The 22,516-nt window shown below is 45.3% G+C and overlaps 1 protein-coding gene across 2 annotated transcripts in view; it reads right to left on the reverse strand.

Moving 5' to 3' along the window:
* Positions 1 to 22,516, reverse strand: part of LOC121574815 (E3 ubiquitin-protein ligase PDZRN3-B-like) — a 130,340-nt gene that overhangs the window by 10,144 nt on the left and 97,680 nt on the right. The window contains exon 1 of one of the 2 annotated variants that reach the window (XM_045222969.1): positions 18,389 to 18,760. The exons of the other annotated variant lie outside the window; for it this stretch is intronic. Coding sequence (XP_045078904.1) covers positions 18,389 to 18,457 — 69 coding nt within the window. The 5' untranslated portion in view covers positions 18,458 to 18,760. Of the gene's footprint in view, positions 1 to 18,388; positions 18,761 to 22,516 lie in introns of those variants that run through there. 2 annotated transcript variants of the gene reach the window in all.

Genomic DNA, 22,516 nt, shown 5'->3' on the forward strand with positions numbered 1-22,516 from the left:
CCAACTACAGTTAATCCCTCTTTTATTTCACGTTTTAAAATGTTCAACATAAAAGCAGTATGTTGGTGAGCTTGGTAATGGTCTCGTTCTGAGTGTGCGTGGTTTGTGTGGGTTTTATTCTTTTGACTGACTGTGGGGAAAGTCTTTCCATACTCTGAGAGTTAAAAATACAGCAGTCTTTATTTACTGCAGCTGGCAGGCTTACAGAGGAATACAGAACAAATAGTGAGAAACTAATGCCGCTAGTAAGCATGGCAGGCTGAAAAATACACTACTGTTTACTTGCTCCTAATCTGATATAAGCATGGGACATTCTGTTATCCACAGTAGATCAATAAAATACCCAGAATCACTTCCTTTAGGCATTCTGCTGCCTTCCTCTTAATGAGCTCAATGTAAGGTGCTGATCAAGAAGAAGGGCTTTCCTAGTTTCCCACACTGACGGAACAAGCACCTTTCACTTACAATTTGAACAACGGTTTTAACTGAGATGACTGAGAACTGCTCTGAACCAGGCTGTGCTGTCTGACATTGGTTTACACTGGTCAGGTTAGAACATCTGGCCATGAGGTCGAGTCTGTGTGTTACCCTCATGGATAACATGAGGATGGGAGTGGAGTGCGTCTGCTGGCAGTATACCACAGCAGTCTCTGACTCTGCCTGCCTCTAACTGTTGCTCCACAGTGAGGGCAGGAGATTGAGACATAAGGGGAGCGATGGTTCGACCCAGTGGGGTAGTAATCACCGGCAGTGGGGCTGAGACCCAGGGCTCTGTCACCCTTCATTATCTATACTAATAATAATAATAATAATAATATGCCATTTAGCAGACGCTTTTAACCAAAGCATTTTTACATATGGGTGGTCCCGGGGATCGAACCCACTACCCTGGCGTTACAAGCGCCATGCTCTACCAATTGAGCTACAGAGGACCACACCATTATCTCCCTCTGCTGGCCCACAGTCACCCAGTCCCAGTCCCTGAGCAGCAGCAGCAGCACACACAGGCTCATTTCTCTACACACCCCCTGTGAGGACTGACAGCAGGCAGCATCTCCTGTTAGCTCTACCATCATTTACTCAGGACGGCATCATCTCAGATGATATAGTAGTACACTCAGAGAAAAAGCTGCTGTGTGTGTAACCCATGCCTTCCTCTCTCAATCATCCCAGAATGCCAGGACACACGCTACAAACACACCCAATCAAAATAGACTTGTCTGTTTAAATGACAGTGACTGATGGCATCAAGCTGTATCCTGCAGGGATCGCAGCAGGGCTACAGGAGCCACCTGTGGCATCCTCATCTTCACACAGGGAATTAAAGCTCTGGGTCCCAGGTGGCCCCCACAGGTCACAGTAAAACACATCCTGTTCACCACATCAACACTTAACACCAGGGGCCTGAGTGCAGCATGGGACAGTTTCAAGTTTTAATGTCACATGCACAAGTATAGTGAAATGCCTTTATTGCAAGCTCTAAACCCAACAATGCAGTAATCAATATCAATGTAGTACACCAAATTGCATAAGGTAGAACAAAAAGAAGAAATTAAGAATAAGAACACAAGGGTCAGTTCCAATACCATATTTACAATGTGCATGGATACTGGAGTGATATGGTTGGATATGTTTAGGGGTAAGGTGACTAGGCATCAGGATATACACTACATGACCAAAAGTATGTGGACACCTGCTCGTCAAAAATCTTATTCCAAAATCATGGGCATTATATGGAGTTGGTCCCCCCTTTGCTGCTATAGCAGCCTCCTCTCTTCTGGGAAGGCTTTCCACTAGATGTTGGAACATTGCTGCGGGGACTTGCTTCCAGTCAGCCACAAGAGCATTAGTGAGGTCAGGCGGGAGAGTATTTGACCTCTGTGATTGCCAACAAGGGTTTTGCCACCAAGTACTAAGTCATGTTTTGCAGAGGGGGTCAAATACTTATTTCCCTCATTAAAATGCAAATCAATTTCTAACATTTTTGACATGCGTTTTTCTGGATTTTTTTGTTGTATTCTGTCTCTCACTGTTCAAATAAACCTACCATTAAAATTAGACTGATCATTTCTTTGCCAGTGGGCAAACATACAAAATCAGCAGGGGATCAAATACTTTTTTCCCCTCACTGAATGCTTGGGGTCATTGTCCATTTGCGACCAAGCTTGAACTTCCTGACTGATGTCTTGAGATGCTGCTTCAATATATCCACATAATTTTCGTTCCTTATGATGCCATCTATTTTGTGAAGTGCACCAGTCCCTCCTGCAGCAAAGCACCCCCACAGTATGATGCTGCCACCCCCGTGCTTCATGGTTGGGATGGTGTTCTTCGGCTTGCAAGCCTTCCCCTTTTTCCTCCAAACATAATGATGGTCATTATGGCCAAACAGTTCTATTTTTGTTTCATCAGACCAGAGGACATTTCTCCAAAAAGTACGATCTTTGTCCCCATGTGCAGTTGCAAACCATACTCTGGCTTTTCTATGGCGGTTTTGGAGCAGTGGCTTCTTCCTTCCTGAACGGCCTTTCAGGTTATTTCGATATAGGACTCGTTTGACTGTGGATATAGATACTTTTGTACCTGTTTCCTCCAGCATCTTCACAAGGTCCTTTGCTGTTGTTCTGGGATTGATTTGCACTTTTCGCACCAAAGTACGTTCATCTCTAGGAGACAGAACATGTCTCCTTCCTGAGCGGTATGACGGCTGCGTGGTCCCATGGTGTTTATACTTGCGTACTATTGTTTGTACAGATGAACGTGGTACCTTCAGGCATTTGGAAATTGCTCCCAAGGATGAAACAGACTTGTGGAGGTCTACTATTTTTTTTCAGAGTTCTCTACCATTTTTTTCCAGAGTTTCTTCTGATTCATTTAGATTTTCCCATGATGTCAAGCAAAGAGGCACTGAGTTTGAAGGTAGGCCTTGAAATACATCCACAGGTACACCTCCAATTGACTCAAACGATGTCAATTAGCCTATCAGAAGCTTCTAAAGCCATGACATCATTTTCTGGAATTTTCCAAGCTGTTTAAAGGCACAGTCAACTTAGTGTATGTAAACCTCTGACCCACTGGAATTGTGATACAGTGAATTATAAGTGAAATAATCTGTCTGTAAACAATTGTTGGAAAAATTACTTGTGTCATGCACAAAGTAGATGTCCTAACCGACTTGCCAAAACTATAGTTTGTTAACAAGAAATTTGTGGAGGGGTTGAAAAATAAGTTTTAATGACTCCAACCTAACTTCCGACTTCAACTGTAGGTATTCTTCTTATCTAGGTGGGTGAGGGCAGTGTGGAGTGCAATTGAGATTGCGTCTTCTATGGATTAACATTAGTTGAATGGCGCCGGAGAAGATGGCTGCCGTTTTACAGCCCTATATTGTACTATTATGTGTGTTTTTTCGCGTTATTTGTAAGTTATTCTGTACATAATGTTTCTGCCACCGTCTCTTATGACCAGAAAGAGCTTCTGGATATCAGGACAGCGATAACTCACCTCGTATTGGACTAAGATTTTTTCTTCAATGAGTCGGACGCGAAGGATATTCTACAGACACCCGACAAGGCCCAAATCCCTGTCATTCGCATGAGAAAGAGACAGAGATATCGTGGACGTAGGTCGGGGTGCCTTGTAAGGATCCGACGGCGAGCGAGTAAACTGCCTCTTCCATCAATCCTATTAGCCAATGTTCAATAATTTGAAAATAAATTGTACGACCTAAGGTTAAGGTTATCCTACCAACGGGACATTAAAAACTGTAATATGTTTCAGCGAGTCGTGGCTGAACGACGACATGGATAACATACAGCTGGCCGGATTTACGCTACATCGGCAGGATAGAACAGCTGACTCCGGTAAGACAAGAGGTGGCGGTCTGTGTATATTTGTAAACAACAGCTGGTGCATAAAATCTAATACTAAAGAAGTCTTGAGGTTTTGCTCGCCTGAGATAGTGTATCTCATGATAAGCTGTAGACCACACTATTTACCAAGAGAGTTTTCATCTATATTTTTCGTAGCTGTCTATTTACCACCATAAACCGATGCTGGCACTAAGACTGCACTCAATGAGCTGTATAAGGCCATAAGTAAACAGGAAAACGCTCAACTAGAGGCAGTGCTCCTAATGGCCGGGGATTTTAATGCAGGGAAACTTAAATGCGTTCTACCTAATGTCTACCAGCATGTTAAATGTGCAACCAGAAGAAAAAAAAACTCTAGACCACCTTTACTCCACACAGAGACGCGTACAAAGCTCTCCCTCGCCCTCCATTTGGCAAATCTGACCATAACTATATCCTCCTGATTCCTGCTTATAAGAAAAAACTAAACCAGTGTCTCGGTTAATAAGGAAGTGGTCAGATGACGCAGATGCTAAGCTACAGGACTGTTTTGTTAGCACAGACTGGAATATGTTCCGGGATTCTTCCGATAGCATTGAGGAGTACACCATATCAGTCACTGGCTTCATCAATAAGTGCATCTATGACGTCGTCCCCACAGTGACTGTACGTACATACCCCAACCAGAAGCCATAGATTACAGGCAACATCCACACTGAGCTAAAGGGGAGAGCTGCCACTTTCAAGGAGCGGGACTCTAACCTTGACGCTTATAAGAAATCTATGCCCTCCGACGAACCATCAAACAGGCAAAGAGTCAATACAGGACTAAGATTAAATCGTACTACACCGGCTCTGACGCTCGTCGGATGTGGCAGTGCTTGAAAACTATTACAGACTACAAAGGGAAGCACAGCTGCGAGCTGCCCAGTGACACAATCCTACCAGACAACCTAAATCACTTCTATGCTCGCTTCGAGGCAAGCAACACTGAAGCATGCATGAGAGCATCAGCTGTTCCGGATGACTGTGTGATCACGCTCTCCGTAATCGATGTGAGTAAGACTTTTAAGCAGGTCTACATTCACAAGGCCGCAGGGCGGATTACCAGGACGTGTACTCCGAGTATGCGCTAACCAACTGGCAAGTGTCTTCACTGACATTTTCAACATGTTCCTGACTGAGTCTGTAATACCAACATGTTTCAAGCAGACCACCATAGTCCCTGTGCCCAAGAACACTAAGATAACCTGCCTAAATGACTAACGACCCGTAGCACTCACGTCTGTAGCCATGAAGTGCTTTGAAAGGCTGGTCATGGCTCACATCAACACCATTATCCCAGAAAACCATCATTAAGTTTGCCGACAACACAACAGTGGAAGGCCTGATCACCGACAACAATGAGACAGCCTATAGGGAGGAGGTCAGAGACCTGGCCGTGTGGTGCAAGGATAACAACCTCTCCCTCAACGTGATCAAGACAAAGGAGATGATTGTGGACTACAGGAAAAAAAAGAGTACTGAGCACATCCCCATTCTCATCGAAGGGGCTGTAGTGGAACAGGTTGAGAACTTCAAGTTCCTTGGTGTCCACATCACCAACAAACTATCATGGTCCAAACACACCAAGACAGTTGTGAAGAGGGCACGACAAAGCCTATTCCCCCTCAGAAGACTGAAAAGATTTGGCATGGGGGTCCTCAAATCCTGAAAATGTTCTACAGCTGCACCATCGAGAGCATCCTGACTGGTTGCATCACTGCCTGGTATGGCAACTTCTCGGCCTCCGAGGGTAGTGCATACGGCCCAGTACATCACTGGTGCAAAGCTTCCTGCCATCCAGGACCTCTATACCAGGCGGTGTCAGAGGAAGGCCCTTAAAATTGTCAAAGACTCCAGCCACCCTAGTCATAGACTGTTCTCTCTGCTACCGCACGGCAAGCGGTACCGGAGCGCCAAGTCTAGGTCCAAAAGGCTTCTTAACAGCTTCTACCCGCAAGCCATCAGACTCCTGAACAGCTAATCATGGCTACCCAGACTATTTGCATTGACCCCACACCCCACCCCACCCCAACCCCCTCTTTTACGCTGCTGCTACTCTGTTTAATATTTATGCATAGTCACTTTAACTCTACCCACATGTACATATTACCTCGACTAACCAGTGCCCCTGCACATTGACTCTGTACCGGTACCACCTGTATATAGCCTCCCTACTGTTATCTTATTTTACTGCTGCTCTTTAATTATTTGCTCTTTAAAAAATTTTACTCATCTATTTTTTACTTAACACTTTTTTTTTTTTTTTGTTTAACTGCATTGTTGGTTAAGGGCTTGTAAGTAAGCATTTCACTCTAAGGTCTACACCTGTTGTATTCGGCGCATGTGGCAAATAACATTTTATTTTATTTGATATGATCTGTTGGAGTGGTATGCAAATTGGTCTAGGGTGTCTGGGATGATGGAGTTGATGTGTGCCATAACCAGCCTTTCAAAGCACTTCATGATTACAGATGTGAGTGCTACAAAGCGTTAATCATAGTAGCATTAAACCTTAGAGTTCTTGGAACAAGAATGATGGTAGTCATCTTAAAATGTGGTGATTACAGACTGGGACAAGGAGATGTTGAAAATTACCGTGAATATGCCTGCCAGCTGATCTGCGCATGCTCTGAGAACGCGCCCTGGAATACCGTCCGGCCCCGCAGCATTGCGAGTGATCACCCAGTCCTCTGGTTCGGTGGGGCCCTCAAGCATAAAATGCATTGAATTCGTCTGGTAGAGAGATATCGTTGGGGAGATCACGGCTGGGTCTTCCTTTGTAATCCGTAATGGACTGTAACCCCTGCCACATGCGACGGGCATCGGAGCCTGTGTAATATGATTCCACTTTATTCCTATATTGTCCTTTTGCTCGTTTTGATGACTCTGTACTTGTTCCTGTCCTCAGCCGTTGCCTCAGGGTTGTCTGTGATGGCCCTGTGTGCGGTAGCCCTGTCAGTGAGGGGCTCCTGGTGAATAGCAGGTCAGCCACATAATGAGGAATAATGACCCTCTAGCAAAATGGCCCCTGCCACTTGGTGTGCTTTAATAAGTGCTTAAACTCCTCTCTCTGTCGGTTGAGATGGTTTATTCATGACAGTGTATTACAGACAGACACAGGGGACACATTGGGGTATTCACAGGGTAGGCCTACAATGGTTATCTCTTAATCATGTCCTATCACTACCAACTACATTACCAGTCTCTGGGATTGTACATAAGGCCCCAATGAAAGAGCTGTGTAAATGAACCGTTAACATCCACACATAGTACAGGAATGGGTTTCGTTTTGAGAAACTAATGCAAACAGAAGTACACAAGCACATTACTTGATAGCAAGAGGTGAAGCTACCAAATGCATTACAATGACTCTGAATAGTTTATAGTCCTACAATGGGTGATTGTTTTGAAGAAGACAATATAAATGTAATCGCTGAGCGGAAAGGCTTATATTGTTCATCTCTCTGGGTGTTTCTGTCAACATACAGGATCACACAATTGAGGAGATATTATGTCCTCATAAAAGGAACCATCCCACCTGTGTCTGTCTGTCTGTCTGTCTTCCCACACAGTAATCTGTGAGGACATATGGGTCCAAATGATGATGTCTTTCTATTTCAGGACACTGCCGGGCCTTTGTGGCAAAATGTAATAATGTTCATGTCATTCCAGAGAGTAAATTAAGAATAATGGTTGACGATAACCAGTCAGAAAGCAGCAAACTGTAGAAGTACACCACACTGAGATTTGAAAGCTCTATGATACTGTGCATCAGTTGTTTTTCCATATCTGACACTATGATGGTTCTTCTTCTTCCTCTTCTTCTTCTTCTTCTTCTTCTTCTTCTTCTTCTTCTTCTTCTTCTTCTTCTTCTTCTTCTTCTTCTTCTTCTTCTTCTTGTTATAGGGATTGGCAACCAATCTCTCTCTGTGTTTAGTGCATTGCATAATTTTTTTATTTTTATGGATCAGCTTAATATTGCAGATAGATTGTATCTTCTATCAATGTCATTGTCTGCATCACTTCCAATCCCCCATGTTTTTTTTAATATATATATATACATACTTCAACCACACCATCCTTTCCCTACTTGGAGTAAATTAGTGAACAACAATGCCCAGGCCTCTACTTCCGGTCTATACTTACTATCTACACCTTATGGACAGAGTTCATTTTACAATAATTATATTATATATATATATATATATATATATATATATAAATATTATTTATTTATTTTTTGCTCCTGAACTTCTTCTACTCTCAACCTCTCCGATCATTTTCATGATGTCCATCCGGTTTGCTTCTATATGCCATATCTTTCTAACTGTGCTCTTTCCCAAAAGCTCCCAACATACAACCTATGGACACAGTATGCTTACATTATTAGCTATCTTTGTTATTATTTGTTGTTATTTGTTATTAGTCCCATCCTTCAACTCTATTCAATACCTCCCATCTATCTCTTAACACCATCCATATAGGATTTCTATTTGCCATATATATTTCAACCGTACTGTGATGTTTTACAAAAGTTCTGAACCTTTCTCATTGCTTCTACAGATTGTGAATTAAAAATAAACATTTTTGCTAAAAGTATTATTATATTATTGATCGATTGACTATGACTTTTCAGATCACCCAGTAATGCTATCTGCAAATTTAGTTCCAGGTAAATATTGCAATCCTTTAGCCATTCCTGGACCTGTGTCCAAAAACAAGCTACAAATGGACAGAACCAAAACAAATGATCTAATGATTCTGTCTCTTCACAGCAAAATCTGCAGAGCTGGGAAGATTGTATCCCCCATATAAATAACATTCTATTGGTAGCAAGAATTTTATATAAGAATTTAAATTGAAAGATTCAAATTTTTGAATCCGTGTCGTTTTGCGTGTCAGTTCATAAACACTATGCCATGGGATCGGTATGTCAAAGATCTCTTCCCAACTATTTTGCAATCTATATGGGACGGCTGTCAATCCTTTGGTCCTTAAGTGAAACTGATATACTTTTTTATTTATCACAGTTTTCCTTAACCAATTATGTTCTTTAATGCAAGGCCGACAGACAAGTTCCTTACTTTCTCCCCCTTCCACTTTCCTCTTCCACTTTTGCGGTAAGGCTGCAATTATTTGGTTGTAATTTTGGGTAGAGCAGACATTTCCATATGTTTTTGTTAGCTGCATGTGCGACATAACTCCACCAGTCCTACCGATGATATCATTTACGAAGATTATACCTTTTTTAAACATTCTGTCAAAAAATAAAGGTTTTTTGTCAATTAGTATATTTGAATTTAACCACAATATTTGTTGCATTATTTGTTCTGTCGTTTCTGGAGGATTTAATTGAAATTGCAACCAACTTTCTATGGCTTGTTTTAGAAATAGTGATATTTGTGAGATTATTTCCTTTTCAAATAACTCGAAAGGGAGAGGTTGTAATCTGAATAAAGGGAAAAAGGCCTTTCTTGAACATTGGGTGAGACAATCTTACTAATTTGCTTGAGAACCAGTTCGGATTTAAGTATAACTTTTGTATGACTGAAGCTTTTAGTGATAGGTCTAATGCTTTAATATTTAATAATTTATGTCCTCCGAATTCATATTCATTATATAAATATGCCCTTTTAATTTTGTCTGGCTTGCCGTTCCAAATAAAATTGAATATTTTTTTCTCATATAACTTAAAAAACTGTTCGCTAGGTGTAGGCAAGACCATAAGCAAATAGGTAAACTGGGATAATACTAAAGAGTTAATCAGGGTGATTTTTCCACAAATTGACAGGTATTTTCCTTTCCATGGTAGTAAGATCTTATCTATTTTTGCTAACTTTCTATTAAAATGTATTGAAGTGAGATCATTTATTTCCTTTGGGATATGTATTCCGAGTGCATTGCATAACTTGTTTCAGAGTGTGTTTGTGGTGTCTGTGTTGTTATATCTACATATGGTGTCTGTGCTCCTCAGTGCCATCCTCAGGCTTGGACTGAGGACGGAGGAACGGGGGACAGGGGGATGGAGGAACGGGGGGGGACAGGGGCTTGTACGAGGAGGAGCGCTCCCCTGTGGCTGCCAGCCACCTGCTTCAGTTTTGAACAGATGTGGAGGCGCACCAGGGTGAACATGCCTGTTATTAAAAACAGTGTAGTGGGCTCCTCCAGCCTTCCCATCAGCGTAGCCTGCTTTGTCTCCCCACCCCGCCTCTGTCAAGCCTCATTATCAGGAGAGGGTGAGAGGGGGAGAGGGGGAGGAAGAGTGGGAGAGCCGTCCTGGAGCTCCACATGTCATGGTGCTTTAATGACAGGGGTCCTGACAGTTTTTGGAACAAGGCCAATTTTCATATAATTTTGATGAATATCAGAATATTTTGAAGTGAAAGATCTTAGGGGTCCAATAGTATCTCACAGTTGTCTCAGATCACAAATGCATGAAATCTGATTCTTTACTCACAAACTCTCCCTCTATAACGAGCTGTAAAGACGGCACAGTCAAGCAGCAGTGAAAACGTTGTTGAGGCGAGCTCCCGTCTGGATGTGAGCCTGAATGGGGGGCTTGTGTTGGAGCTCTCATTAAGCCCTGGGTCTTGTACGAAAACACATACAGGCGCCAGGACCATTAGAGGCCACTTGTGGAGAGATTAAGAGCCGTCAGTCAGACAGGACTGTCAGATAGTTTCCAGCTCCCTACCTTCACTGCCCTGACAAAAGCAGCAGAGCTTGCATCTCTGCGTGGTGCTTACCTTTCCAGCTGTGAGGAGTGAGCGTGGGGTTCAGGCTGTTCCAGGGGTCAAGTTTACATAGAGGGGGGACTGAGACAGTACCTCCCTCCCTCCTCCCTCCCTCCTTCCCTCCCATACCTAGCCTGCCCTGCTCAACGCTCTAATTATCTGGACTTCTTCTGCCTTCAGGCTGCCTTTCATGCTGCTAACTAATACTCTTTCCCAAACAGTGGCTTTTCAAAGGGTTTCTTCATTGAAATCAATGCCATAACTGATCTTCACATATTTGGCATAGTACAGAGGATTTTTTGTTGAGCAGATGGTTTAAAAGACATGACTCAAACACGATCTGTTAAGCCTTTTTGTAGTGTTTGGCTTATTGCGCTCAATTTCAAAAGAGTCAACTGAAGAGGCAAAGAACGTCCGTCACGGCAACCAACGGTTGCTGATTCAACAGGGATTCCTAAACCAACTATGTTAAAATGTAATTCTTAGTAGAGATGACACACCCACTAGACCGGAGACTCGTATCCATAACTGACTAGAAGGACAGCGATGCCTTGTGTGTGTAAACAGTGAGAAATAGAGAGAGTAGCAGGGAGTGTTGTGTATCATTAAACCCCCAGGGAGCTGTGTGTGTGTGTGTGAGGGTTGCGTGGTGTGGGCAGTGTGCTAGGCACCCTGATCTAGAGGATCTGTGTGTATTATCAGTAGATGAAACAGGCCTGCTGCCTGATCCCCAATGTATCCAATCCTAGGGCTCCCTGACAGACAACACAGACCTCCCTGATCTACCATGATCTCTGTCTACAACCACAGCTCCAGCCCCAGCTCCAGCCCCATAGGATGAATTTAACAGGCGTGCGGGCAAACACACACACACACACACCCTTTTGAACTCTCCCATAAGGTGGCCACATGGCACTGTCTGGCACACGCCTGCGTGAACTTGGGCATGCGTGCAGAGTGCAGACGGACAGATGCACGCATGCATGCACTCACTTACGGAAAGGCCCTGAGGTCTGATCCACAGATTGGGATAATGGAGAGACTGAAGCCATGTGAAGATATATGCTGACACTGGCAGTGAAAAGACAATGTTTACCCACAGATATTACTTTCACCCTGATCATTAGAAGCCTGAGACCACCCTCCCTGTCACAGTACAGGTCCTGTTCTAACAGGAAGTGACCACCTCAACCCTGGCCTGAGGCACACTCCTCAGGACAGTGAGTGAGTGACCAAAATGAAGCTGCACAACACAACAATCCCATGGTTTATAAGCCACCGTCCTGCTGCCACGGACGCAAAAAGCAAGACATAACAAAGAGCTTCATTATGTTCTCAATTAGAGATGTTGGAACGGCTGACGGCATGGCTAACGGGTTCTGGACCCTTAACGAGAACATCTCTGCTCTCACACCATAGGCTGATGGCTGACAGAAATAGAGCCATTCAAACAGGACTTGAGCAACGCAGAAAAAACGGTTTTACTGTGCAAGGAAGGTTAATCGAATTGCTAATATTTTTCTTTACTGGTAATGTCACATTGAGATGATGCTTAATCTTTTATCCAGCAGAGTGGCCCGGGGAAACCAAGGCAGACAACATCCTTCCGTATTGTTTATCATTCAAGTCAAGGTGCATCAATACAAATAGATGTTTCAAGTTGAAACATATGTAGCATTATCTGTGTGATCGTGGAGGAAAGAAGGGAGGGAGGTTGCTGAATGGGCTAGTCTGAGGTTAGCTACCAGTGATGAATAGGGTTTGATGTGAAACACAGCGCAGCCGAGCAGCTTGTCTGCTCTGCCTGGCTCAGTCTGGTCAGGTGGCTCTCCCTCCAGGTAAGAGAAATGGGCAAGGCAGAGGGAGGGAGGGTGTCATAAGACAAACAGTAGGACTCCACCAGCTAACAGCCAGCTAACAGCCTGCCAATCAACAGTAATTGGCAGGCAGAATGACAGCCTGGCTGTGGCTGGAGAGGGAGAAGAACAAAGGAACTCACTGCACTCCTCTAGTGCCATCTTCTTGCTGTCATGTTTATTTTGTTGGGGGGTGAAAACATGAAATGGAGAAGAAGAGGGGTCTGTCTGGTCCTCATCACATCAGCTGTTTGATTTACACAAATCCAGAATCCATTTAGCATCACAAAAACATACCCCTTCCTTCCCAGAGTCCCCGAGTCAGGGCAAAACCTTTTAGTCATTTTGAACCAGCCCTGGAATGATCAAAGCAGGGTGATTTGCAGACACAATACTGAGACAGGGCCGGGGCTGTCATCTCTCACTAATGGGTGGGAACAGAACAGCTTTTTGGGGAATAATGAGGGAGATACACACAGAGCTTGCTCATTAACTTCACTTAAATAGCCACCATGCAGCCTGCCACACAGCAGCACCCTGCTCACTAAATGGGTATGTAATATGCTGACAACACTCAGCTGGTGCCCTTCAGGAAAGAACAGAGAGAAAAACCCAAAGCTAGAAAACATTACTGAGGTTCTGTTCACAAGACTAAAACACAGTCTGTGAGAGTGAGACACTTGGAGCTAAAGCCTTGTCTGCTGACACAATCTCTAGTTGTGTTCTTATTAACACATTGGTAGTGCATACCTGCTTTAAGATGAATATTCACTATTAGAAAAAAGGGTGCTATCTAGAACCTAAAAGGGTTCTTTGGCTGTCCCCATAGAAAAACCCTTTGAAGAACCCTTTAGGTTCCAGGTAGAACCCTTTTGAGTTTCATGTAGAACCCTTTACACGTAGGGTTCTACATGAAACCCAAAAGAGTTCTACCTGGAACCAAAAAGGGATCTACTTGGAACCAAAAAGGGTTCTCCGATGGGGACAGAAGAACCCTTTTGGAACTCTTTTTTCTATGAGTGTAGTAGTCGTATTGTAGAGCGAAGAAGATAATGAAGAAGTATGTGTACACTAGAGGGAATGGTCATGTGTTTGATCTGAAGAACCCCCTTCTGGCCACAAAGGAAACTACACATCAGTGTATCTTTCCCATCATAAGAACATTGCTGACTCTATCTACATTTAATAAATGAAGCTACTCTCTCCCTGCCAGACAGAGTTACTACTTTTAATAGGCATAGCAGCAGCAGCTAATGTACAAGAGGCAGCTTGTTCCTATTAGGTTCATCTGAGGACAGAAGGGATGCAGTAGACTGACTTTACTTTAAGGTGCTAGAGGACTTTGAAGAGCCAACTGGTTCCCTGCTCTACCATTCCCCTTTATTCTAGGCTGTACAATGTCCAAGTGATCTTTTTCAACGTTGGTATTATACTGGAACAGAACTAACTGCCTTTCATCAAAAACCAGGAATGGTGTGCTTGATGGCTACTAATACATTTATTTTCTGGAAGGCTATAACTTATCCATACAAATTAAGGCTGCCCAAATTAAGGGTGCATTTTGGCCTCAGAACAGCCTTAATTCGTCGGGGCATGGACTCTACAAGGTGTCAAAAGCATTCCACAGGGATGCTGGACCATGTTGACTCCAATGCTTCCCACAGTTGTGTCAAGTTGGCTGGATGTCCTTTGGGTGGTGGACCATTCTTGATACACACAGTAAACTGTTGAGCCTGAAAAAGCCAGCAGCATTGCAGTTCTTGACAATAATCTGTGTGCCTGGCACCTACTACCATACCCTGTTCACAGGCACTTACAGTGGGGAAAAAGTATTTAGTCAGCCACCAATTGTGCAAGTTCTCCCACTTAAAAAGATGAGAGAGGCCTGTCATTTTCATCATAGGTACACGTCAACTATGACAGACAAATTGAGAAAAAAAAATCCAGAAAATCACATTGTAGGATTTTTAATGAATTTATTTGCAAATTATGGTGGAAAATAAGTATTTGGTCACCTACAAACAAGCAAGAATTCAACGAAGGAGTGGCTTCGTAAGAAGCATTTCAAGGTCCTGGAGTGGCCTAGCCAGTCTCCAGATCTCAACCCCATAGAAAATCTTTGGAGGGAGTTGAAAGTCCGTGTTGCCCAGTGACAGCCCCAAAACATCACTGCTCTAGAGGAGATCTGCATGGAGGAATGGGCCAAAATACCAGCAACAGTGTGTGAAAACCTTGTGAAGACTTACAGAAAACGTTTGACCTGTGTCATTGCCAACAAAGGGTATATAACAAAGTATTGAGAAACGTTTGTTATTGACCAAATACTTATTTTCCACCATAATTTGCTAATAAATTAATTAAACATCCTACAATGTGATTTTCTGGAAAACATTTTCTCATTTTGTCTGTCATAGTTGACGTGTACCTATGATGAAAATTACAGGCCTCTCTCATCTTTTTAAGTGGGAGAACTTGCACAATTGGTGGCTGACTAAATACTTTTTTTTCCCCACTGTGTCACACCCTGGCTCTGGGACTCTATATGTTGAGCCAGGGTGTGTGCATTCTATGTGTTCATTTTCTATGTTGGGTATTCTAAGTTGTTCTATGTCTATGTTTGCTTGTGTGACTCCCAATCAGAGGCAACGAGTGTCAGCTGTCGGCTGGTTGTCTCTGATTGGGAGCCATATTTAAACTGTATGTTTTCCCTTGGGTGTTGTGGGTTTTTGTTCCGTGTCGGTATGTTTAACCGTGGACTTCACGAATCGTGTTTTGTTTTGGTCAGTACTTTTATTAAATAAAGTCATGTTTATTTCACACGCTGCGCCTTGGTCTACTACTCCTTACCCAGACGATCGTGACAGAAAAACCCACCGTACAAGGACCAAGCAGCGTGTCCAGGAGCAGGCAGCCTGGTCATGGGAGGAAGCGCCAGGAAAGGAGATAGAGAGGCTGGCGATGGCCCAGGTGGGCAAAGTGTGGTCCTGGGAGGACATGCTCAGGGGCAAGGGACCTTGGGGTAGGATCAAGGCCCTGGCGAGAGAGGAGCAGCGGCGTCAGCAGTGCCATCGTCGGACGGACGAGAGGCACCCCCAAGAAATTTTTAGGGGGGGGCACACGGCATGGGCGACTGGGCATCAGGAGGCTGCCACAGGGCGAAATAGGAGAAGAGGAGAGAAGGCCACCGGGTTACGGGAGCCATTGGCGAGAGGAGGGAAGGAAGTCGTAGAGGCACGGCGAGAAGGACTGAGGTGTATTGCCAGTCCGGTCCGGCCCGTTCCTGATCCCCGTTTAAAGCCAGTGGTGTGTGTTCCCAGTACGGTCCGGCCTGTCCCTGCTCCACGCACCAAACCTACAGTGTGCGTCGCCAGCCCAGCCCGGCCTGTCCCTGCTCCACGCACCAAACCTACGGTGTGCGTCGCCAGCCCAGCCCGGCCTGTCCCTGCTCCACGCATCAAACCTACGGTGTGCGTCGCCAGCCCAGCCCGGCCTGTCCCTGCTCCACGCACCAAGCCTACGGTGTGCGTCGCCAGCCCAGCCCGGCCTGTCCCTGCTCCACGCATCAAACCTACGGTGTGCGTCGCCAGCCCAGCCCGGCCTGTCCCTGCTCCACGCACCAAGCCTACGGTGTGCGTCGACAGCCCTGCCCGGCCTGTTCCTGCTCCACGCACCAAGCCTACTGTGTGCGTCGCCAGCCCAGCCCGGCCTGTTCCTGCTCCACGCACCAAGCCTACGGGGTGCGTCGCCAGCCCAGCCCGGCCTGTCCCTGCTCCACGCACAAAGCCTACGGTGTGCGTCGCCAGCCCAGCCCGGCCTGTCCCTGCTCCACGCACCAAGCCTACGGGGTGCGTCGCCAGCCCGGCCTGTCCCTGCTCCACGCACAAAGCCTACGGTGTGCGTCGCCAGCCCAGCCCGGCCTGTCCCTGCTCCACGCACCAAGCCTACGGGGTGCGTCGCCAGCCCAGCCCGGCCTGTCCCTGCTCCACGCACCAAACCTACGGTGTGCGTCGCCAGCCCGGCCCGGCCTGTTCCTGCCACTCGCACCAAACCTACGGGGCGAGTCGCCAGCCCGGCCCGGCCTGTTCCTGCCACTCGCACCAAGCCAGGGGTGCGAGTCGTCAGCCTGGTCCAGCCCGTTCCTGCCACTCGCACCAAGCCAGGGGTGCGAGTCGTCAGCCTGGTCCAGCCCGTTCCTGCCACTCGCACCAAGCCAGGGGTGCGAGTCGTCAGCCTGGTCCAGCCCGTACCTGCCACTCGCACCAAGCCAGGGGTGCGAGTCGTCAGCCTGGTTCAGCCCGTTCCTGCTACTCGCACCAAGCCCGGGATGCGAGTCGTCAGCCTGGTAAGACCGGTCAGCTGCTCCACTACGGAGCGTAAGCAATCCGCTCCGTCAATGTCCAGTCCAGATCCAGCCAGCGAGGGTCAGACCGGACCAGGGGCGCTACGGGGGAATTATGGAGGGGTGGTGGTCAAGGCCGGAGCCGGAGCCGCCTCCGAGGAGGAATGCCCACCCAGCCCTCCCCTGTTTGGGGTTTTGTTAAGACGCGGTCGCAGTCCGCGCCTTTAGGGGGGGGTACTGTCACACCCTGGCTCTGGGACTCTATATGTTGAGCCAGGGTGTGTGCATTCTATGTGTTCATTTTCTATGTTGGGTATTCTAAGTTGTTCTATGTCTATGTTTGCTTGTGTGACTCCCAATCAGAGGCAACGAGTGTCAGCTGTCGGCTGGTTGTCTCTGATTGGGAGCCATATTTAAACTGTATGTTTTCCCTTGGGTGTTGTGGGTTTTTGTTCCGTGTCGGTATGTTTAACCGTGGACTTCACGAATCGTGTTTTGTTTTGGTCAGTACTTTTATTAAATAAAGTCATGTTTATTTCACACGCTGCGCCTTGGTCTACTACTCCTTACCCAGACGATCGTGACACACTGTACATATTTTGTCTTGCCCATTCACCCCCTGAATGGCACACATACACAATCCATGTCTCAATTGTCTCAAGGCTTAAAAATCCTTCTTTAACCTGTCACCTCCCCTTCATCTACACTGATTGAAGTGGATTTAACACGTGACAACAATAAGGAATCATAGCTTTCACCTGGATTCACCTGGTCAGTCTGTCATGGAAAGAGAAGGTGTTCTTAATGTTTGTATACTCAGTGTATCTAAACATAGGGACAAGGGATGATTCATTCCTCATTGATAAATTAACCTTGTTCAAAACAACAAAAACATAGTTTTCATTAATCAAATACCTTTTGTCTATTATCATAGTGAAAAATGTGCAGACTAAGGACTTTAGTGTTAAACACATTTTAAAATGAAGTGAACTAGGGGTTAAAGTCAGAAGTGGCAGGAGTCAGTTGACGATGAGGAGGTGGGTTATGATCAGCACACACTAACAGACACATTCAGAGAGCTGTCAGCTCTCCATCAGTCCTCCTTTATCAAGACCTCCTCATCACCCCTACGTGACCTCGTGCCCAGAGTTCACTCTACTGCAGCACCAGAGGGGATCCAGCCAGCCAGCCACAACTGCCCTCTACTATACTCTACTATACTCCAACCCTGTCACTCAATCTGCCCTAGCCACACTGGAATCAAACCAACAGAGAAGACAACGCAAAGAAAACACACCAAACTACAACACAAAGCCAACACAAAGCCAACACATCTACAACCACATCAAACTGAAAAAGAATCCCAGCTAGTGAATAAATCAGTACTTACAAGACGTAATGCAAAAGTATGACTTTGAATCACCACATTCAATACATTAACATCGCAGTAGACAACAAAACATTTGTAGAACCTCTACCCTTTTGAGTTAACATCAGCAGTGATTTAACAGCCCTGAAAGTTCAGCTGTTCAGAAGAGAGCAGAAGTGGCTTGGTTACACTACCTGGAAGACTTCATAGAGTAGTTTGTATTGCTCCTCAGGCTTCTGCATGGTACAGAGGCTGCATCCCATGGTGGAGGAATCTCACCATACAGTCTTGCTCTCGTCAGCCAGGCAAGTTGTCTCTCTCTCTGGGCTGCTGGCTCACATGGAGCTGCCCCTGACCAGGCTGCTCCGTCTCGCCAACTCACCCAGGAAATAGGTTTCGCTGAAAGGATTTACATGAAGGCTATGCAGACAGTCATGCACGCATGTCCGTGGGTATGTGTCTGAGTAGGAGTAAGCTCGCTCTACTCTCAGTCTGTCTCTCACGAACTCACTCCCTCCCTCACTCTGAGCCAGCGCCTCTGCTCAGCCCATATACACCCCCTCATGCATATTAAGCAGCAGCTCATTGAATAATCATGAGAGGCTGCCCCAATATGATGGGGTGAGTTAAAAGGGGGGGGGGGCTAACCACAGACTATGCCAGCGGAAGTTTTATTAATTAACAATCATTACGCCTATTGTGCTGAGGACAAAATGAGTGACATGGAGGCTTTTTGTAGTCACTGCAAACAAAGATGACTTCCTCTTATGGGGGCCAGGAGAGCTTGTCAGTCTTAACTGTTCCAGACATTTCATTTAAATGCTTTAGCATGGTGACAATGAGCCCAGTCCCATGTGCACAGAGCCACATAAAGGCATCCATCTCCAATGTCGGATTAGACACACAAAGTCCACAGAAATGCTCTATAGCTTTTTCATAAAATAGGTTGACATAAAACAAAGCAGTAGAGGGAATCTTAAATGTTTCATGCCCCGGGTTCAATTAAGGCTTTTTTTCACCATGACCTTTCTCACATTCTTTCTTAGGAAAAGCCAAACTATTCTTTCTCCGATTGGGTGGGCCGACGGACAAACAAACAAATAAACAGATCAAATGTTTACGCTGCCTAAAATGTAGAAGGAAGCTTCAGCCAATGGAGCCACTGATGGTAAGTGACATGCCATTCTCTGGGTCCTCGGTGGCGTCGCCATGCTAAGTCAAAGGCTGCCCTTTCCAGCGCCTGAGCTGACAACCGCAAGGCTCCAGTGTGGCAGACCTGGCATGGGTCTTGGTGCCCGCTCTGGTGCCACGCAGCCAACCAAACTGTAATGACAATTAGGGTTAGATAGTGGGGTGCCGGGGGTGGCTCTGCTTATTTCGACGAGGGGTGGCAGTGCCCTCCCAGAAACAGAGAGCCTCTGTCTGAGTGGCGCTGTCGTACCCCCTCCGCCTCTGCTCCACTCACGCAATTAGTGACACATCGGCCCGTTAAGGCTGATGTCACTTGGCTGTCAGTGATCGTCAAGGCCTATGCTGGGGAGTGCTGGGAAAAGGGCAACCCGCCGCTCACGTCAGTACACTGGCAAAGGTTAATAACCCATTGAGGCAAATTATGTAATGAAATGACGCATTGCGTGATAAGTGCAGGTAGCCTAGCGGTTAAGAGCGTTGGGCCAGTAACTGAAAAGTTGCTTGTTCGAATCCCCAAGCCGACTAGGTGAAAAATCTGTTGATGTGCCCTTGAGCAAGTCACTTAACCCTAATTGCTCCTGTAAGTTGCTCTGGATAAGAGCGTCTGATAAATGACTACATTTAAAAAATATATATAACGTCACAGAGCTCTTACTACTCCCTATTCTTCTCTATATTTACCCATGCGCCTACCAGTGGCGTGTATTCATAGATGCCAAGGGAAGCCAGGCTTCCCCCAGAAATTGACCAATAAAAAATAAAATGAAACAAATAAATGTATCTTTCGTCTCTCTGTGTTTCAAAATTTTCATTTTGGCAACATGAAGGCGAGGGTAGGGTGAGTCAAAATGTTTTTTCTACTTACACACACACACACACACACACACACACAAATCAGTACCATGACATTAAGCTTACGTTGATTAGACTAAATTGTTTCTGGAATCTTTAAGTTGTCACTGTATTAGACTAAGCATAGGTGATTTGATGATGTTGAAATGTTGAAGTTGAAAGGTACTGGAATAGTGGAGCCAGCTCCTGTTTTCGATTTACGGTAACTCTCCGGTGTTCTAAATCAGTGGTTGTTTAGTAGTCCGAAAATGTTGGTAACATTAACTTGATTGACCATGCTGTAGGTCATGTGTCTGCTTCATACGATAGCTATATAAGTGGTCATCTTTACCTTGGGTGGTGTTGACCCAAATGTCATAACAGCTGATTGAAGCTAGGCTGATCATTTCCAGCCAGTGTAGACAGTATTTATCAATGTTCCAGCAAGTGTTAAAGTTCCATAACAATAAATACCAACCCTCGAAATGTATAGTAATGTACAGTAGGTATTCTATTTTAGAATATTGCACACACTACTTCATACAGTTGTTTTCTCTAGCAGGAGGTAAGCTTGGCTTCTTATATGGTGTTGAGTAAAGCTTAAACCATGTATTTAGATTGTAGGTAGGTATTGTAGTTAGGTATTGTAGGTAGTTCACTTAGGTAGTTATTGTAGGTTATTGTAGGTAATTATTGTAGGTAAGTATTGTATTCGGCGGAGCCCGGCGAAGCACGAGGCTAGCTAACCCACTACCTGGACCAACAAAGCTAGCTAGCTAGCGGGTAGCTACTGGTAACTTTTAGCAACTGTGGATAGTTTTTTCCAATGTTATTTCACGCTTAAGAGTACCTGTAATTAAGCCAGCTAGCTACCTACCATTCAGCTGTTTTTCTAACCTCATTATCCGAGGCATTAACGTTAGGTAGTTAGTAGCTACTGTACTTAATTACAGCTACTGATTGCAGAAGACCGATGTCTTCTTGTCTGCCACCCAGACAGCTGGCGTCGGGTAAGTTTGGCTTTATACATAGCTTGGGCTTTGTCGAGTAAGGCTTAAACTATGTATTTAGATTGTAGTTAGGTATTATAGGTAGGCATCGTGGGCTGTATATTATTAGGTATTATAGGTAGGCATCGTGGGCTGTTGTGGGTAGTTATCGTAGGTTAGCATTGTATTCGGCGGTGCCGGGTGTAGCACGAAGCTAGCTAGCTAGCTAACTCACCTCCTGGACTAGCTGGCGAGTAGCTATTAGCAACGGTAGCAACTAAATACAATATCCTTTTAGCCAGCTACATTTGTTCGCAGCGCCGCCGTTTTTCAAACAAAGTCAACAAAGCAGCCATTGCTAGCTAGCCAACACAACCAGCTAGCTGTACTGTAGCAGCTAAATACAATATATTTGTGCTAGCTAGCCAACGTTTAATTATTGCTGCGTTATGAAAGGAACTAGACACGGACACGAATTATCTGTTTAGTGTGTTAACACACTATTGGTAGTTTGTTGTAACCAAGTATTGGTGCTAAACTGTGTGTTATTGGATGCTAGCATGCTAGTTAGCTATAGCGTCATAGTTAGCTAGCTGAATAAAGTAAGTTGAGTCTATTCCTTGAAACATTGAACCGCTGTAGTTCACAACAATTCTAATTTCTAAAGTGGAAGTTGGGAGAGTTTTATTCGGGTGGTTCAGTGAAACAATTATAGTTTCTGAGGTGAAGTTGGGAGAGTTATATTTGGGAGTTTTGGTTTTTACTCTCTCCTTTCCCAGATGTTTAGTTCATTTCATTCCGATCTCCTCTGCATTATTGTAGCCATTTGCTACAGCCTGTCAACTATGCCTCTGCCTATCCCTGTTCTCTCCTCTCCGCACAGGCTACACAAACGCCTCACACCGCGTGGCTGCTGCCTCTCTAACCTGGTGGTCCCTGCACGCACCCCACACCTGGAGTTCCAGGTCTCAGGCAGCCTCTGGAACTGCCGTTCTGCTGCCAACAAGGCTGACTTCATCCCAGCCTATGCTACCCTCCAGTCCCTCGACTTCCTGGCGCTGACGGAAACATGGATTACCACTGAAAACACTGCTACTCCTACTGCTCTCTCCTCGTCTGACCATGTGTTCTCGCATACCCCGAGAGCATCTGGTCAGAGGGGTGGTGGCACAGGAATCCTCATCTCTCCCAAGTGGACATTCTCAATTTTTCCCCTAACCCATCTGTCTATCTCCTCATTTGAATTCCATGCTGTCACAGTCACTAGCCCATTTAAGCTTAATATCCTTGTCATCTATCGCCCTCCAGGGT

This window comes from Coregonus clupeaformis, chromosome 10 (genome assembly GCF_020615455.1).
Source record: "Coregonus clupeaformis isolate EN_2021a chromosome 10, ASM2061545v1, whole genome shotgun sequence".
Lineage (NCBI taxonomy): Eukaryota > Metazoa > Chordata > Actinopteri > Salmoniformes > Salmonidae > Coregonus > Coregonus clupeaformis.